The 19,373-nt window shown below is 43.0% G+C and overlaps 1 protein-coding gene across 15 annotated transcripts in view; it reads right to left on the bottom strand.

The window, feature by feature from the left end:
- The window catches only part of mbnl1 (muscleblind-like splicing regulator 1), a 43,268-nt gene extending 24,579 nt beyond the window's left edge, over positions 1-18,689 (bottom strand). For 3 of the 15 annotated variants that reach the window (XM_085378004.1, XM_085378008.1, XM_085378011.1), the window contains exons 1-2: positions 13,295-13,556; positions 5,554-6,582 (exon numbers count right to left, since the gene is read on the bottom strand). In XM_085378004.1, the coding sequence (XP_085234130.1) occupies positions 5,554-5,727 (174 nt within the window). In that variant the 5' untranslated portion in view covers positions 5,728-6,582; positions 13,295-13,556. Of the gene's footprint in view, positions 1-5,553; positions 6,583-7,002; positions 7,023-13,294; positions 13,557-14,405; positions 14,804-18,669 lie in introns of those variants that run through there. The other 12 variants (XM_085378009.1, XM_085378013.1, XM_085378016.1 and 9 more) reach the window with 8 other exon arrangements.
- Positions 18,690-19,373: the final 684 nt, after the last annotated feature.

Here is a 19,373-nt window from a genome sequence, read left to right as displayed (position 1 = left end):
ACATTTCAGTAAATCGCTGCACCTACTTCCCATTTTCCCAACAAAATATAAAGAAATGAGGGGTGGACTCAGTACAGATTATGTTTTACGAGTTTCGGATAATTTAACGCTTGAATCCTGACTTTGATCTGTCAATATTTGCTACTGGGTGGAGCAAACAAACCCTCGGGCTATTTGTAGCTTTCTGTTAAGTCTGTACGTTAAAGACAGATTCAGAAAGGGCAGCTAGAGAAGTAATCATTGTATCACTGGTGTTATAAATGGGCCCAGTGTGATGCCGGGACAGGGACGGCTGACACCGAGAAGAAAAGACTGTTGTTGCTGATCTTCTGTCACATAAGCTCACAGACAAGATGCATAGATGCGCTGATGTGACAAGGATGCACACACAACCTAAAACAAGCAGGCCAAGGAAAAGGCTCTATGTGGTTTAGTGTGTGCATCAACCAGGATTAGCGTGGTCCAAGCATGAATGTGACAAAGACTTAAGAATAGGCCCATTGATGCCAGGAGAAAGAAAACTAAAAACGCCTACTTACTGAAATAAAATCCCAGTTATGGGTCTCAGTTTATTTTAATAAGCTAGAGGAAAGACTGAGCATAGCCACGCACAGCATCCGTTTAGCAGAAGCTGTATCGTACAGATGAATAAATCTACCCCTTAAATATATTTAAAGAGGAGAAAGAGCTTTTCTGTATGCAGTCATAGAAATCCCATTAGGAATGCAATTAAGATGAAAAGTCTGCAAGAGGAGTTACATCATTCCTGCCAGAATCCGACTGAAAATCTGCACCATGCCACTGAAAACAAACCTTGCTGACTATGGCTTGCACTTTTTGAAAGTCAGTGTATCAAAAGCAAAGTGAGTACGGCTGACCTATGACTGACTTTGGATTCCACGTGCTCATCTGTGGCTGCTGTGTTGGAAAATGGCACATCTGTCTGTCTTTAGCGTGTGTGGTGTGCTTACGTTAACCCTTGCAGTTGATTTAACGTGGCAGAGTGTTCATCAGGTTATCGCTGGCCAAAAAAAGTGACAGGTATTGAATGCACGTGGCCATATACAGTCAGTCATTGCGGAGACTGGCAGAAAAATTTGTTTGAAATCACAAAAATGCCGTCAGCTAGCAACATGGTTAATATTTACCAGAAAAGTCTGTCTGGTGTGTCTGTGTGTATTTAACCTCACTGTACTGGATCTAAACGTGCTGTCAAAATATGACCAGCGAAACGAGAGGAAAGGCAGATAGAGGAAAGAGAATGAACGGGAGAAAAAGCCAGACAGATGCAGTCCAGACCAGAAGTTGTAAATCAGGTGTAAAATAATGGCTAAAACAAAGTGTCAGGTCGCAGCTTTTATGCGTGTTTACATTGACGTAGACAGAGCCATGTGGGGAAATGTAAGCGGCCTAATAAAAAGAATTACCACCAGCGTGAGGCGTTGAAAAGTAGCTGGACAGCAATGCATAAAGTCAAATAAACCAGCATATTTAACAGATTGTGGAAAATCCTGTGGGGAAAATGACTAATTTAAATATTCAGTCCATAGATATTAACACACGATATATCTTCACTGGGGACGCTCCCTCAGCCTTTTACCGCTGCTTGTTGTGGCATCTTTCCGTGATTAGTCTCAGCAGGGAGAAACCATCTGCAATCAGACTGATATCAGGTGATGCTCGTGCTGTGACTTATAGGTAATTGCTTTTTTCTTTCAGCAACTTTTTTCTTTCCTCATTCCTGTAGTTCACTTGTTACTTTTTTGTATATTTTTGAACTGCAATCTGTTTTTTCTGGATTTTCGGCTCACGTGGGAGGTATCATGAACAACGGGGAAACATGTATGCCTACATCCTCTGTCTAGCAGCTTGTTAGGCATTTACATGAGTACTTCTGCTTTTTTTTTTTTCAACATTTCTAGCAGCTGACTTTGGCAAACCGATTACCTTTTGTGTACCTCTGATAGATTTTTTTCTTTTGTTAACCCCTATTATTGTTTTCTTCAAGTTAAAGTGAACTCTTAACCCATATTGAGTCTAATTGCCAACCTCAGTCACACAGTTCTTTTTACACGGATGTAAAGCATACTTGAGACTTGGCCTTTTACAGTAGCACCTGCTTTATGTCGAATTTAATGTGCCGAAGCGAGAAAAAACGGTCCCTGAACAAATAATTGGTGTGCAGATGGTAAACAAGCAAATATTTCTCATTTAACATCCAGCTCGCCTCAAACAGTGCAGCAACACAAACGAAGCGGCCGCAACAGCACCACAAATCCCGATGTAATGCACGTGCATGTGCTCAGAAACGTGATGACAGTGGGTGTGTCAGGCTGGCAGGTAGACAAAGCACAAAGTCTATGCTCTGTGAAAGCATGTGTGTGTGTGTATCTTCAAATGGTTCTCTGTGGTAGACGATCAACTGCTTGCATTTTTAAACATTTGGGATGCCATCCGGGGTTAAACAAGGACCTGCTCCTGACCTAATTCCACACGGGTTTGTGTTGTACGATACGTGTGTGGTAATAGCTGTGCTAGTAGGGTAGTTATCCAGGTGTAATGTGACCCATCTTGCCCAGGAATGGGTGTGTCCTGATGCAACAGACAGACCGAGTGGAACAGCACAGAAGGCGCTTTTAATGAGCATTAAAAACAAGCAACAACAAGTTCATTTACAGCAGAGAACAACTTGCCTCATATACTAACGAGGCAAGTTGCGCGCTTGTTTCTGCAACATTAAGCCCCTGTTACACTCCTATCAGCTTTAGTGTACAAGCAGAGAGAACAAGTGGTATCAACTAGAGTGAGTTAAAAGTAAGTTACTACGCTGTACCTCCTCGAAGTATCGGGTATATTTTAAACATCTGCCTCATCAGTTAATCTGTTGCTTAGATTAGTTTTAGCTATGAGGCCCGTTGTTTATTAAGATTCCAATTTATTACACCTCACCTATCTGCTCTGCAGTTAATCATTGACGGGCAAAGTTACAAAGCTGACTTTAAATCAGGGAGTCCAGGCTACCATTATCCCTCTCTAAATATTTACCCTGCTTCGACATAGCTGAGCTGTCTGTGCTGCACCAACCAGATAGACAGGCAACAGAAACGGCTGCACTCTGAGGTTAAGGCCAAGTGTAAGGCCAGCAAACACCCACAAGCATCTTGTTCAAGCACGGGCAGATTCAAAAGCACCTCCACTCTGTTACGGGTCTGTGGCCTAGATGGATACGTGGTTGTAATTGATTTTCTAGCTTGAGGGAATGTGGTGCACATATGATTACTGCCATGAGAAATCATGATTTAACTCCTTTTTACTATTTCTGGTATCAATATATTATGTACAATGTCATTTAGTGCCGGACAGATGTTTGTGAGGCCGTGACCGTGACATAAAAAAAAAAAGAAAAAGGCCGAAAAGAGAGCGAGAGTGGCTGTTGGGGAAATGACTGGCTTTGGGTGTGACCTGCTCAGCTATGCACTAGTGATCATGTGAGACCTGTGCTAATTATACACTTCTCAAGAAGAAGGTCGATCCTCTCTCATGGGCAGAAAACATGTGCACATGTGTCCAGGAGGCTGCATTAGTGTCTGCGTGTTGGGAGTGGGCAATGTGGCTTCATGTAACACAACTCATTCGAGAGTTAGTCCTATTTCAACCTCTCAATCTGTGTTAAAGAGAATTAGGGCAGCTGATTTTTCACTCAGTGCTGCTGCGGGTCTGTTTAGAAAGACTAATGCAGAGAGAGTGTGTGTGTGTGTGCGTGTGCAGAACTAGAGGTTTATGCCTTATCATATAGTGTGAACAATTATCTGACAAATCCACAGGTTTTCTTTCTGATATTTCCTCTATCCTCTTTTGCTCTTTCTCTGTCTTTTTACTTTCTGCTTCTCTTTCCATTGTGGGTTTCGGAGACCTGCTCTGTTTTTCATTACCAGTGGAAAAAATGGGGCGAGTGGTTTAAAAAAAAAAAAGTATTACCCATCTCCATTAATACACATATCCTAGTGGAAAATGAGTCTAAACTACTAAAAAAGGACTTCAGAGTCCTTCAAAAAGCCACCGTATACTTGCCAGTCACTCCTTTTTAATGGCAACCTCTACATCAGTGTGACAATTTAAACATCCGCCTGCAGATAAAAGCACCACTGCTCTCTCAGTCAATATCCTCTCGCAGTGGGTAACACTGAACTCAGGAGTCTGTGACATGTAGGTAACGTTGTGTTATGTCTGTAGCAGTTATGCTGCTGCAGCAGGTCTTCAGTTTGCTAAAACTTGAATATAACTGGATGCCACCTTTTTTTTGTTTTGGCTATTTTAAAATGTTAATCCAAATTATTTTCTGACATCTGGCAACACAATATTTTAACTATGTGAGGCTGAGTAAACTAAACTGCTTATGAGTATTATGAGTGCCTTATGTCCCACTTTTGCAAAGTTGCAGTGTTTTGAGAAGATTTCAGGAGATTAAGCTGTGAAAATATATTAAACTTTTCTTGTAATTTTCATGTGCACAGGTGAAGAAGCTGCTGAACAGTCAGCTTGGGCCTGACAATGTTCTTTTGTCCACATCTGGCTGTAACAACTCTTCCCCTGAGTTGCACTGCGCACACGCTGTCCTCATCCTAACCCTGCTCACATGCAGTCAATGACCACGAGTCACCAGTATCTGCTGGACAATACAAACACGAAAAACATACAGTGCCAAGTCAATGCTGGAAACTTTGGGTTGAGGTCCACCCATCTCCAGAGATCTTGTGCTCCGATAAAAAGAGTCATTGTGAAAGAGCGAGAGAATCGACGAGAGTGAGAGAGAGGAAAAAAAGAGGTGTTTGCTTTCCTGCTGCTGCCTAAAAATGGAAAATTACTGCATGCAGTTCTCCAACTCTGCTCTAAAGCAGATACACATATAGAAACACACACAAACCCCTTATAACTGCCCTTAGGCCTCTGAACAGGAAGTGGTTTCAGCGAATGAGAGCTACATGATGACGCTATCGCCTTGTTCGTTTCTAGCAGCTGAGCTTTGCTTAGGGCATCCGTATGAGTTTGTACATCTGGCTATTCATCAGACTGTTTGTCTGCTTTTCTATTCAAACACTGCCCCACAGCAAACATGATCACTTCCAGAATAACTGCGCTATTGTAGTAAATTCATGCAACTGTGTTTATGTGCAGTGTAATCAGTCGGAAAAGCAGCCGATTCTTGAATGAATTCCATTTGGAAGTAAACACTACTCAAAACATTTCGGACTGCGCCAGAAAATTCCACAGCTCTGTGTTAAATATGCCGAACTGCCTCACCTAACCCCACCGCCAAAACACCCACCCCCCTCCATTCTGCACCCTTCATCACATGTTCCAGTCACCTGACCAGAAATAGGTCGGACCAAGGAGAGCACATGCTGTGGCCAGATGGTGCACTCCAGTTTGTTATTTCCAGTTTGCAACACCATAAATTCCCTCAAACTGCCTGTCAGACCGAATGTGCTCAGTCTCTTATCTGTATCTCTTTATCGACTCCAGATTTCCTGCTCGCCACTTCTCCTTTCTTACCTTGAGCGAGTCGAAGCAAGCGATGACCCGTCCGTTGTCCACCTGGCAGCTCTTGGCTGGGTGAGCGAACTTGCACTCCTGGTCGGAGCGTGAGCAGGTGCCCCTCTGGAACTCCCGACATACTTCCAGTGTCAGCCACTTTGTGTCACGGATGTGTGTTATGTTCATTGCCATCTCAAGACGCCGGCAGAAAAAAGTATTCCGAGCGGAGATCTGTTCGAAAACTCTTCGAAATCTGTTCAAATTAAGTACCTATAGTGTTGTTATCCACAATCTTTTTCTTTTTCTGTTTACTTATCAGTGTTGTCACTGTCTGGGATACTTGTCTGTGAAGATGAAATGAAACACTCAAAAAGAAAAGTTCCTACTGATTGACTGGGCTCCTTCTCCAAAGTAAAATGTTGCAGGATGGCTGTGGATGTAAGCAGGTCCTATTCTTGATCAGACAGCGGCTGATAGAGTTATTATATCCAGGGGAGACTACTTAGCTTAACAGTCAAGCTGCCTCTCTTGGTTAGACTTCTCTCTCTCACTTGTTATTGCTTACTGAACTGCGTCATCTATAACATTCCCAGGCGAAGGTGACAGCTGAACTGAGAGCCCTCTGGTTAGGTGCAGTGAAGCAGGCAACAAAGGTGACAGTCTAGGTGTAGCCTGCTACAAGAAGGTTAAGGACACTGAGGACTAAGTGGAGGCTTTAGAGGGTTGAAGGCGAAGGTGAAAGGCAAGGTGATGCTGTGTGGGCCTGGTGGTGTGTTGGGCTGCTGTGGTAAGGCTGGTCAGCTGGTGGATAGTTGCTGGCAGCAGGGCCGTCTTACAGTGAGGAGAGCGGAGTTTGGAGTCAGGCTGCGTGGAGTGGATGATGATGGTACAGTGGATGGGGTCGGAGCGAAGGCTGCGAGGAGGGTGTGGCTGCTGTCCTTGTACTCGTGTTGCTGTGGCAGCAAGCGAGCGAGGCAGGGGGGAGGGTGGAGCTTCAGCTGTAGAAGCAGGTCAAAGCTGCAGCAGACATCAGGGAAGGCACTTCCTCTGGGGAGATAAAGAGAGAGATAGAAGAAAGGGGAAAAAAGGAACGAAAGATTAGTCTATATACAACACGTTAACAAAAAGAAGATAACAACTATCATGTTTGTTTTCCCGCTCGTGTGTCTTTCAGAGAAGATTCTGACCTGCAGGATTTTTAAAGTCGTGACACTGCTGAGCTATGCAGCTGTGGGAGTGAAGAATATGTAAAAATCTCAGAAATGCAGGGGTGTCAGCGAAAACAAATAAAACTTTCACCCGCTCTGCGCTCTAAACACACATAGTGCAAGCACACCTTCATCAGGCCATGCTACGCACAAACAGACACACACACATAGAGAGAGAAATGCACAAAGCAGCCATTCACAACTTTCCACATCATCTGGACAACGCAGAGAAAAGCACATCAAATCCCGTATCACTTACAGTCCAGTACAGCAAAGCCGGCCATTGCAAATGTGTTTAGAGGTGAAAGAAAGGAAGAGAGTGAAAGCAAGGGGGAAGTTGAGGCTGGGCATGAGGGAGAAGAGTTTAGTCATTTCCTTTCTTGCGAAGCCTTGTGAGAGTGGTGGCCAATGAGAGCTTGCGGAGTTGCAGCAACATTCTGGGCCGAGCGCCAGGTGAGAGCAAGGGGGAGGAGCGAACAGGAGGCTGACCTGCCCGCTTGCTGTTGAAAGACACACAGGCTGAACTGTTTCTGCCTCACAAGATAACCTGTTTCCTTATCAAAACAATAAAATTCATGGACTCCAGAGATAATGTCGTTTTATTTTTAAATAGGAAATACCACCGTTGCAGTAAGGCAATGCATATTGCAAAGGTCTCGCACAAATGCAAGCTCGCACGCAGTAATTGTGCAGAACACGATTGAATGAAACAGCCTGGTTATTATTTCACTGTCAGAATTTTCCCATTTATCACTTTTAAATGAGTTTATACATTTAAATGAGTCGTTTTTTGCTTTGCGTTTGTTTTGATTGTTTGTTTAAATTTTGCATTGCTGCCAGTGGTTTCTATTTTTGGTGAATCCATTGTATGGGGTCTGTTGGGGGAATCTGCATGATTGGGATCCCAGGGGCCCATCCTGCCCTTATCGCTAAGCCAGAGTAAGTCACCACACCCTGTGTAGTGAAATCGCTTTCCCCAGAAAAGCATGTGCACCCTCAGCAATGCCACCAACCAACCACTGCTAACTTTACAACACTGCAACGCACTATATCAGAGCCCTGCAGCAGCGCAGCGCAGCCCATGATGAGCCAGCAACATAGATAAACAGTGTATTTAGAGAAAGAGAGAGAGAGAGAGAGAATGACAAAACATTTCAGTTTCACCTTGGATGACCCTTATGATAGCAAATGTAGCAATGTAGCATTAGAAATGACCTTTGGCGTGTATTCGGAACGCAAATCCTGCAACGACCATACTCGACGACTACACACATACCCAGACAATTATCTTTCATATCACGCGTTATATGGAGATCAAAATAAATTAACTTTCCAATGAAACACAAACATAAAACATCTGTCTCTTCACTATAACTAGTGCTGTGTCAGTTTTTGGATCGATTCCGATACCAAAGGAATACATATACATGGCCAGTATTGCCGATACCAGTAACGATAACCTATAGCGGGAGTTTATGTAGTGGAAAGCAGTGTGTTGTGATTTATGAGCTGAATCATCATCTATTCATATTTTAATAATTTCAGCATATTTTAATGACCCCTAAATCGTTATGATTTTTTACTTTCCACAGTAATTAGTTGATACAACAAAGCACACTTTTCAGCTTTTTCATCTATTTTAAAACTATTTTTCTTTAGACCTGGAATGTAAATGTGCCTGTATCTGAAGCACTTTGGATCAACTTCTGTTGTTTAAATGTGATGTGACACAATTCAGTGAGCTACATATTGAGAGGTTAGAAACAAAGTATCACTCTGATATCAACACCAGCGTTGGTATGAATACTAACGATATTTGGATCGATCTGCACACCTCTCTTATCTTAGCAAATGTTGCGCAAGAAGCAATAGTTTTCCTGCCGGTTTAAAAACTCTTTTATGCCAAAAAACATTTTTGAGTAACAGAACTTAGATTGAATATCTTCGTCAGAGTGCAACTCTTCCAGCATGCTGCATGTCATACTTTTGTTTGTGTGACTCGGGCCACATTTCTGTTCCCATGAACTCTATTCACGTGAAGTCATTCATCAACTTGCGCACACTGCTACATAAATGTCAAGTCAGTCGAGAGTAATCTTTATGTGTGTTCATGAATGGTCTGTTATTATCACTAAATGTTGACCTTACATGTACCTATTACAATTGAGTCTGATGAGGCATTTAGTGACACACTTTTACTACCAAGTACACTTTGTGGGGTTCAGCTGAACCATGTTGTCTGGACACTAATGAGGTGGAACAGAGACATCTAATTCTTTTTTTTTTTTTTAACTAAAGGCACCTGGAACTGTCTTCAATCAAATGCGAGGGTGTGACGACTTGATGCATTAAAAGCTGACAGCCCCCTGAGTCTGTCGGCTTGCCTAATCAGTTTCTGTGGTTTTGGTCAGATGAGAACACAGCTATGAGGGAGAAACAATGTAATATGGTGTAAGACGAGCCAGAGTAATAATGAATCCTCATTATGATCCATCATGTCTGGACAAGGGCCTCCTTCCCTTATTGATTTCCTCATCTCTACAGTTTTTTTCTGTTGGTGTGCCACTCCCTCTATCTAATTCCACTTTAACTGTCAGTGCTCTTCGAGTATCCATTTCAAATCAGCGAGTGTTTAACATTATCTTCTTCTCTGCTCTTTCCACAAAATTTCTAACAGTAATATAATTTGAACAGGTGGATCTGTGATTTCCTTCCTATTGTTTCAGCCACCTCAACTCCACCCACGTCTCTGCCTTCGTGCCCTCGGTGTGATTATCTGGCCTATGTTCTCGTTCAGCATCCTCGGCAGCCGTCCCTTAGACTCCAAGGTCTTGTAAGCTGGTGCAAGGTCGATCAGAGTGGTGGAAGGGGAGACAGCGAGAGAGCGCAAGCAAGACATTCTTCCTATCGCTCTTTTAGGACACGTGGTAGTAAGACTATGGGCCGACAAGAAGAGGAAGCGGAAGAAGAATCGGTCCTGTGACAACAGCATACACTTTTATGGCATAAACAGTTTTGAAAATCAAGCCTCCACATCTTTTACTTTCTCTTCCTTTTGAGCCATGAAACAAATCTGTTCTCGCTATGAAAAAACAGAACAAACTGTCAATATTCACCCTACGCCGAAAGCCCCTACAAATCATAAAACCTGACACTGATGTGCATGGTGAATGGTGCTGAATGGCAGTCGTGCATGAAAACATGCCTCAGCTGACTGAAAAGTGGAATCTACCAAAGACACATGCTAATCTGGCAGCTGGTTTTGGGATTTTGGAGTCCTTATTGCAACTGGAAAACTCAGCAGGGCCGAGAAAACAAGAAATAAGGTGTGGCTCACAGTTATGATAAGACTTCCTGAAAAAATGAGCGACACATTATTAGTTTAGATAAACGTGGCTTGACTTCATGGCCACGAAATACTTAAGGCTCTTTATTGCATAGACGCATAAAATGGAATAACTAGCGCAGTATTAACAGAGATTAATCTCAAGAAAATGCACGTATGCTACTGGTTATATTGCACCATCTGGTATGGCTACCTAATTAGCAAACCACAGCTTCGAGGCGGAGCTTCTATTTTCGACTGTGACAGCGGAGAAAGACGCAGTCATCCCTTTTGGTTCGCTGCTGTTCAGCGCAGGGAGTGGTTTCAGCATTTTGCCAGAGGTGGTGTCAGGGTGACAGTGTGCTGATACAGGTCATCACGCTGTACGAAACACAACACCTCTGGACTTGCTGCTCAGAAGCTAGCATTCCAATACTGCCCTCGTTGACCTTTACACACACTTACACACCGGTGCATATCTGGACACATATTGATACTTTCTTTATCTTTTCTGCATTGATGCACAAATGTAGAGGCTAAATGATGCTGCTCAGATCTCAGTTGGTTGAGAGACTGCATTCAGTAAGGTATCCAAAAAAATTCGTGCAAGTGTATACAGGACACACTATTTACTTACACTTCATTTATTAGTTTGGTTTAATGTGAGTACAGATCACATGGACAGAGAGCTGTGCAAATATAACATTGCTGTTCTGAGCTGTGCCACATCTGTTACTCTTATCAACTTCATTGGCATGCTCGTCCTTATCATAAAGTCATTAACTTGTCTTATTTATTAGTCGCATCAAGTTATGTATTTGATTAAGGTTTCCTGAAAGTAACTCTTTGGCTAGAAACGCAAAACTAACAATGCCTATTGATTCTCTAGAGGAGCAAACCTCTGGAGACAATGAGAGCTCTTGTGTGGCACACATGGACAGCGCTAAACACACACACACGCTGACAACACACATAAGCGAGAACCTGTGTAAACACACAAACCTCTATCCGACTCGACACTGGGCATTCTTAAACTGTGGTGAATATCTGATTGTGGGCAACACTGCATCTTTGTGTGCACATGTGTGTGTAAGGATGTTGTGAAATCAACAGACAGTGAGGATAATGGCGGGCCTTATGGTTTATAGAGTGGCTCTCTGGCTCGCGTTTATGTCGTCTGTATCAGTACACAGAGAGACAGGGGCTAATTTCTACTGAAACGCACTAAGACGATTGCAAATAGCCAAAAGTAAAGTAAGATAACAAGTGAACAATTCACAAGTTTCAAAACAAGAGAATCATATGCTCTGACCTTTGCAGTCACAGGATCTCAATCTGACTGAGCAATCGTGGAAGATTCTGGGTGGGTATATGGAAAAATATCCTTTAGAACTGCAGTGTTGATTCCTCTGGGTGTTCAGAAAGTGTAAAATCCAGGATATTTTGAACTTATACCCTTACTCACTACTTAATAAGACCCTATTTAAGAAGTTACTGAATCCCCAAATTATACAAAAGCACTGCTTAACCTAGGTGCATTACACCTACAACAAAAAAATGCATACTTTAATTTGTTTCAGCCGATGATCAGGAAGTGTTGCCGTGACTGTGTGATTTTGCCCAATAAGACCACAGCAATATTGCTAAATCTTTTTTCCCCCTGCAAAGTAGCACAAACTGTCAGTCTGAAATTTCTCTCCTCATTATTTCCTTTTAAGGTCACAACTCTGCAACTGTCTGCTATATTTTTCATTTAAATATTTGCAGAACAAAATTTTCATTCCTGGACAAACACTAAGGCATCTAATCATGTGTTCCACTACTAATCCCACGCTAAGCACCTATATTTGGCTGCGTTATCTGTGTATTTTATGCAAAGACACATTACCAGTCACCAATTTTATCTTCTGCCCTAATCACCAGTGACCACGTCATGCAATGTCTCATGCTTGCATTGACCGAATATTATTGGGGCCCCTTCTCTGCTAGACTGAGGCAAAGGTTGCTAGAAAAAGCCCGAGCGACAGAATCAGACTAGTGGGACGGCAGCGTTATAAATGTTACAGCCATCTGACACGCTGTCGGAGATGAAGAGGCCTAAGAAGTCATGGCTGTCAAGAGAAACAAGTAGAAGCTTGTGTTGACATGTGTACCTCCGGACAGAACAATAATGAAATATCTAGACCCTTATTACTGGCAGCACAAACAGCAGCTTTGACACATCAGTCATCCCACATATTAGCGCTGCTGTGTAACTCTGATAAAATGGGCACTGCTGCTATCGTGTGATGTCTAAAACAGAAGCCTGAAAATAAGAACAGGAAGAAACATGTATCAAGTCAGGTTAAAACCTCATTTATTACTGGTGTATTACTTTGCTAAGGGCATTTCTTATTTTTAGCTTAGCTTAAAGTGTGTCATGCTCGGGCAAAACTGTGTCAAACTTCCTCAGAGAGGATGAAATGTGGTTGTATCACCAGAAGCATACAGAGAAGCCCTCGTGTAATAAAGGCTTAACCTGTCAGCGCACAATCAGCCAGGCACATAATCCTTTCTGTAGGGCAGATTCTAAATGATAGGAAGCACATATAAATGCAGAGTAATTTGCACCTGAATGTATGCACGTATGCGACTCGACGCCGAGAGAGCAACATGATCTTACGACTTCCTTATCTGCCATAATCACAGTGACACGTTCTTTAGCCAGACAGAAATTAACAGTCTACCTGCAGTGCACCTATTGTGGAGATTTTTCCAAAGTCTCTACTAAGTAATCTGCCACACATCTGTCTTTGCTGCGACTGCTCACATGTGTGCACATACTTGGGTGTGTGTGCTACTGTCTGAGCCACCATGAATCCCTCTAAGTCACAACAACAACATTCCTCATCATTGCACCAACCACCAACAAGCCACCGAGGGTATACTCAGAGATCATGAGGAGAAGGACAAAGACGGGAGGAGAAGGAATGAAGGCGTCAGATACTTTTAGAAATAAAATCGTGACCAGCTGCTGTTCACAAATTGTTTTAAAGCAACAAACAAACAGCGAAATTAATGTAATTGGTGCTAAAAGATATTATTGTATGAATTAAAATGCTTTTCGTTCCTTATAAACCAGTCTGATCTACACGGACAAACCAGCCTGGTCTGTAATCGCTTGGAAAAAAGGTATTACAGTACACTGCAAGTCACCCAAACAAAGTAAACTCTTAAGTCGACTTACTTTCACTCCCGTTTAAAGATCAACAAGTAAAACCTTCTCCATTTACGCGGTCTCCTTCTCCCATGTTTCTCTGTCCTTCTTTCCCCTCTTCCCTTCTCTTTGTAACTTTCTTCCTCTCTCTCTCTCTCGGTTACTCCCCCCTCTGTCAGACGCATGCAAACACTTACTTAGAGACACACACACACACTCCCACAGACAGAGTCACCCCCTCACACACTCTCTCCTCCCGCGACCCGAAATGCTTGGCAAACATTCTAACGTACTGAAATACTGCTTGCCATATAAGGTAGCACCAGCTTCACATGTCACACATAATTTACATACGGCGGGGCGGGAGTTTGCCTTACACAGGTCACTCATGTTAAGGAAACACACATGTGGTAGATCCATGCTTTCGCTTTGGGCTGACACAGCAAGAAAGAGGGAAGACGTATAGGAGAGTCAAATGATACCATTCTCCCTGTTAACCAAGCCCTGAAGGATAACTCCAAACATGTCCTATGTTGAGTCAGGCAGAGGGAATGAAAGCTGAGTGGGCGATCTATTGATCCTCTCCACTGCTTCCTGGAACAACCACGGCCCTCTAAACACACACACACAAGCAAATTTTCTTGCTAACTAGCGCTACCCTCAGGAACGAGCTATTGTGTGACTGTCTGGTGTGAGCCAAGAATGTGTCTAAATGTGTGCGTGCCTCTCTCTCTCTCTCTCTCTCTCTCTCTCTCTCTCTCTCTCTATATATATATATATATATATATATATATATATATATATATATACACACACACACACACATATATAAATACACACACAGATACACACACACACACACACACACACACACACACACACACAACAAGCCATAACAAATGGAAGTTAGCCATGTGGTACACACACACCTACACACACACACACACAGAGAGCAGACACCAAGGCAAGCAATCTCCACATCTCTACCTATTCTCCATTGCACAAGTGCCTACTTTGGAAAGTAAAGGCAGCACACACACACACACACACACACACACACACACACACACACACACACACAGGAGGAAAGATCTAGATAAACCAGTGAGGCAGGGAGGAGGGTTATGAACCAAGCTCTTACCTCTCACATTGCCCTCCAGTTTGTGTGTGCGTGCTTCCGCGTGTCGACTGGCTCTGTATGTTTATGCGTGTATTCAGACAGGCCGCGACAGCAGACCCCCAGGCACCGGCTGGACCATTCTCAGGCAGGCAGGCAGAACACAGCAAGGCAGAGCGACTGGCAGAAGAGGAGGCAAGCGAGTGAGCGAGTGAATCAGCAGCGAATGAGTAAAGGAGCTGTGCGCGGAGCCGAGCACCCAGAGTGAGGGAGAGCGGATAGGGAGAAAGCAAGAGAGAGAGAGGAGGAGTGTTTGTCTGTGCGGTTGTGTGTGTATGCGTTGCAGCGTTGGCTGTGTGCGCTAGTGTCTCCCCTCCCCTGCCTCTCCAAGTGGCTAAGCTGGGTTGTGCAGAGCTGTGCTGAGACGGGGCTGGGCTGTGTCTTTACTGACTCCCCTGCCTCTGGATCATCTGTCTGCTGCAGGAAAGTAGTGCTCACTGGGCGGCAGTGGCAACAGCTGTGGAGGAGGAGGAGGATGACGACGAAGAGGAGGAGGGAGGGAGACCGGACTGCACTGGGCATACAGATCCTGCAGTTCCCTCTCCCTCCTTTTCTTTCCCACTGAAGCTGGCCACGCCCCCCCTCCAAAAACACCAGGAAGTGCTGGCTCAGTTACAGCAGCACTGTCCTTGCCTATTCAGTGAGGCTGAGGTAGGAGAGAGGGAAGAGGCAGGTAGGAAAGATTGGGAAAACCCAGCAACAAGAAAAGATGAACATTAGTAACAGGATAAACATACCAGTGAGGAAAGGTCATGCACAGCGAGGACTTTAGAAGTAAAAGTCATGAGAGTGATGTTAAATACAACCAGAAAGGAAAAGAATGGGTGAAGGAAGGGTCTTAATGAGGTCAGGAAGAAAAGGAATAAATGGCAATTGGAAAGAATGAATAGAATATGGGGTGTGGAGGAAACAGTTATGGAAAGACCCAACAGTTATGATGGGTTTTTGCATCAGATTTGGCCTGGCTTCTGTCCGGATCCTCTCTCTCACTTTCATACTGCTTTCCGTCCTTGGCATGCAACCCTTAGCTCACACTAGCTCCTGCCCACATTATAAAAGCACTACAAAGTGAAACTGCAATAAGTGGTTATAGTTTTAAAATTACTTCTTTAAAAAAAAGATGCAGACCAGGGCAGTTTGGTTGCAGGTCAGCAACATATTAAGAAAAAGGCTAACTCAGAAAACACAGAGGCGGCTGTTCCTGCCAACTCGCCTGTATTGTTGTTGACACCAGGCTTCTGCTGCTGCAACCCATGCATCCAATAGAAGCCTCCAAGAATTTGATTTGGACCCGATTCTGCAATATCCGGTAGCTATGGAGATAGTGGCCCTGGCGTCTGCAGGAATCCTTGCAAAGTTCGAGCGTGTGCTGACGCCAAGTTTTGCGACCAGTTCGTGCATATTGTCTGTGACTCACTTTCATTTGATTGCCATCACCGGGAAAATGCATCCCTATATCCAAAATATCTTTGCAATGTGTTTTCATATACAAAGCATGTTAATGCTGCATAGCGCTGAACGTAAATTAACTGAGCTCACACATATTCACTTGGAGATGTAAGGGTCCATTCTTTCTTTGGCGTATTTGCCTATACGTACATGAAAGACTGCTTAAACCATTGCCTCTCCTATGTAAAACTGTCACACCTCCACTGTCTCTCTGTTCCTAGCCTTGCTATCTTGCTGGACTTGTTTCAATGGCTGCACAGCTCTGTTTAATACAAAGCTGGTGATAAGTCATCTCCAATTTACACAGCAGCACTGTAAACCCAGGGTGACAATCTGTGGCTGAGCCCCTGCAGCACGGCTAACCCTTTACCTATAGCCATATAAACACTTCTGCAATGTGTTGGTAAACTCAGAGAGAGCAAAAACACAGTGCGCACCGCAGACAAAAGAACTGAAAGCATTAATGCAAGTTCTGATCGACAGTGGCGTTATTAACTACAACAGTAACGTGCATGCCTTGATCTATTTCCAGCAGTCATTCATTAGTGAAGGAAGGATCTATTTCCAAGCATGGAAACAACCCTGCTAGACTTGTTGTCTTTTAGATTAGAAGGCCAATCTGTTTGACGGCACTGAGCTTTCGTTGACCCATAATAAAGAAACACAGTGATTGATGATCTGGCTCAATAGGAGACATATTAGCAACGCCTCCAAAGATCTGGGCTCTCTGCGAAACTCAGACACTAATGTGGAATTTCCCCTCTTCTACTGCAGTTCAGTGTACACTGTGTGCATCCTTTTCATATTTCTCTTCTTTATGATATCGCTAAATCTGTCTTTTCATAGCTTTATCTCACTTATGAATGCATCTTAATTCCCCTAAACTTGCCTTAAAGGCTTTATAAGTGCTTGTCAATTCGTAATAATCCCCTCGATCATACTCCTCTCACCAACTTCAAGTACGAGTGCAGAGCCAAATTGTGCGGTTACCAAATGTTCGCTCATTGCTTCTGACAAGTTTCATTCTGATCGAGTGCACAACAGGAGCTTACTTCTACTTTTATAGTTCATATTTCTTTTCGTGTCACACCGGCCGAATGATTTGCCTTCTTTCTGCACATGCCTCGTATCTCACAGAGATGTTGTGCTCTCTAGATCAGTGAAGCTGTAGAGCTGCGAAAGGATGCGCAAAAAGCAACAGGAATAAACACACTGAGGTCGAGCAAACTGTTAACACACATACTTATGGTACAAACCGAAAACAGGAAGAGGTGTGTGTGTGTGTGTGTGTGTGTGTGTGTGTGTGTGTGTGTGTGTGTGTGTGTGTGTGTGTGTGTGTGTGTGTGTGTGTGTGTGTGTGTGTGCGCACGCTTGAGAGAGTGTATTCAATGTGCTTGAAGGGGAATTCCACCACTTTTACACTCTAAGTTCATCAAGTTACTCATGGGGAGTATACTCAGCCTGTAAAAACACTTGTATAGTTTCTTCTGTGGTTCTGTACGGTTAGGGAAGTCTCTAAAGTAGCCTAAGTAATGCCTGGGAATTCCCTTTGCCACATCAGTTTATGTGTATTTGTATTTATAAATATATGAAAAGAAATCGGTCTTTTGCATATCTTCCTCATTTACTGAAGTAGAAAAGAAGATAATAAAAACATTCCTAATATTTCAAAATTCAGTTCAATTCAACGCTAACACAGTCTTTTCTTGATGGCCCTTCTGTCTCTGTCACATAAAAAAAACATAATGGCTAACATTTTATTTCCTTTCCTTCCTCCCTGATGAACTCAGCTTTCCACCTTAAGCATCCCTATCATCTCAGCACTCTGCTATTTCTCAGCTGTCTGTAAATGACAGTATCTGGCTGATGTGAACTCTCACTCCTCTGTGGAAATGTTCCAGAGCTTCTATATGCCAAACTCAAATAGCTCATTTATTCCTTAGTCCTCCCCCCCTTGAAAAAGAACTGCAGAAAAAAACAATTACACTCAATCGTATAAAGTCTTTAAGAAAGACAAAAAAACCCCCAGGAAATCGCATTTAACATTAGCGATTTCACAAGAGTATATATTGGAGGCTGCAGAATGACAAAGCAAAAATACCCCCTTGAGGTAACTTCTACACTTTAAACAACTTAACAGAGAGAAAGCAAAACAAAGAGTCCTCCTCTTGTGAAAATTTGCAGTCATATTTCCCTACTGCATACTTTGTGGTTTTCTCTTAACTTCTTTCCATTTTGACATGGTGGGGGAAGCAGGTGCAATTCAAGCTGTCAGTTTTGAAATACACAGAGAGGAAATAGCACGCTGTCTTGTCCCTATCTGACACCACAGTGCACATGTATGTGTGTGCAGAGCTCAGGCTTTAAGCTTATCTTGGAGCAAACGAATGGAAACACCCTCTGCAAAGAGGCCCTTTTCATTTTAGCTTTTATCTAATTTTCTAAATGTAGCCTATGGGTATGTATTGCTGTGTTTATCATATAAAGTCTCCTTCCATTTAAAACCCTCAACACGCACCCCACTGAAGAGACAAATTTGACAAATGAACAAAGAACAAAATATTGCATGTTAACATCAAACGGAGACTGACATTTCCTTCTTTGTGAAGCAGAAAAGAAAGTAAGTCAATCAGCTTGCTGTTTAAATATTTTTTTAAAAATACCAACCAAACCAATTGGAAGTATTAAATAGAAATTACAAACATATTTCACTTAGAACCGGTTAAAATAACCTAATCATATCAATTCTGCAGGGAAAACTTACAGACAGAGAGCTTACCTGCGTGTTTGTCTAACGCTGATGTGCCTCTGGGACCGACAAAGCCACTTCAGCATAGGTCATGCTGCTGCAATGCATTGTGGGATTTACTAACATCTTCAGTTCTCTCTTCCTCTACTTCTCTAACTCTGATCTCTCTCTCACTCTCATAATAGCACCTTCTGCTTGGCAACGGCTATACCACAAATGTGGTCAGGTTTACAGCGAACCATCACTGCGCAACATCAAGTCTCCATGACAACCACTCTTTATCTCATTTGCATCTTCTGCTTGCATTATCTACTTTTGCCAAATATGGTCGCTTTGTTATTCTCCCCGCCTCTCTCTGTATCCCCTTTCTGTAACTTCCTCTTTTCGCCCATTTGCAAAACTACGTGTCAACACACTGTGCAACATATATTGTACAGTATATATCCGCAATGACATGTACAAATGCTTGAAAAGGTGCGAAAAAAGGAACTGATTGAGACATTATAGTTTGCAGACTAAGAGATAAGTTAGATGACTTTACAAATCAGGAAGTGGAGTGTTGAAGAGGCTGTTCGTGAGACTGACTTCAAAAGGAAACGGGGGTTTCAGCTCGACAATATGACCTCATCCCCTTAAAAACACGTATATCATAACAGAGCACCATTGATTCCTCTTCTGCGAGGTTGTTGCAGGCCCTTCCTCTTCCACCTGAAAGCCCATGTCTATCAAACTAT

This window comes from Diplotaxodon limnothrissa, linkage group LG18 (assembly GCF_057381915.1).
Source record: "Diplotaxodon limnothrissa isolate DT_005_m linkage group LG18, D_limnothrissa_male_GT1.1, whole genome shotgun sequence".
NCBI lineage: Eukaryota > Metazoa > Chordata > Actinopteri > Cichliformes > Cichlidae > Diplotaxodon > Diplotaxodon limnothrissa.
The sequence above is the reverse complement of the archived record's forward strand: the minus strand, read 5'-3'. Positions and strand labels throughout refer to the sequence as shown.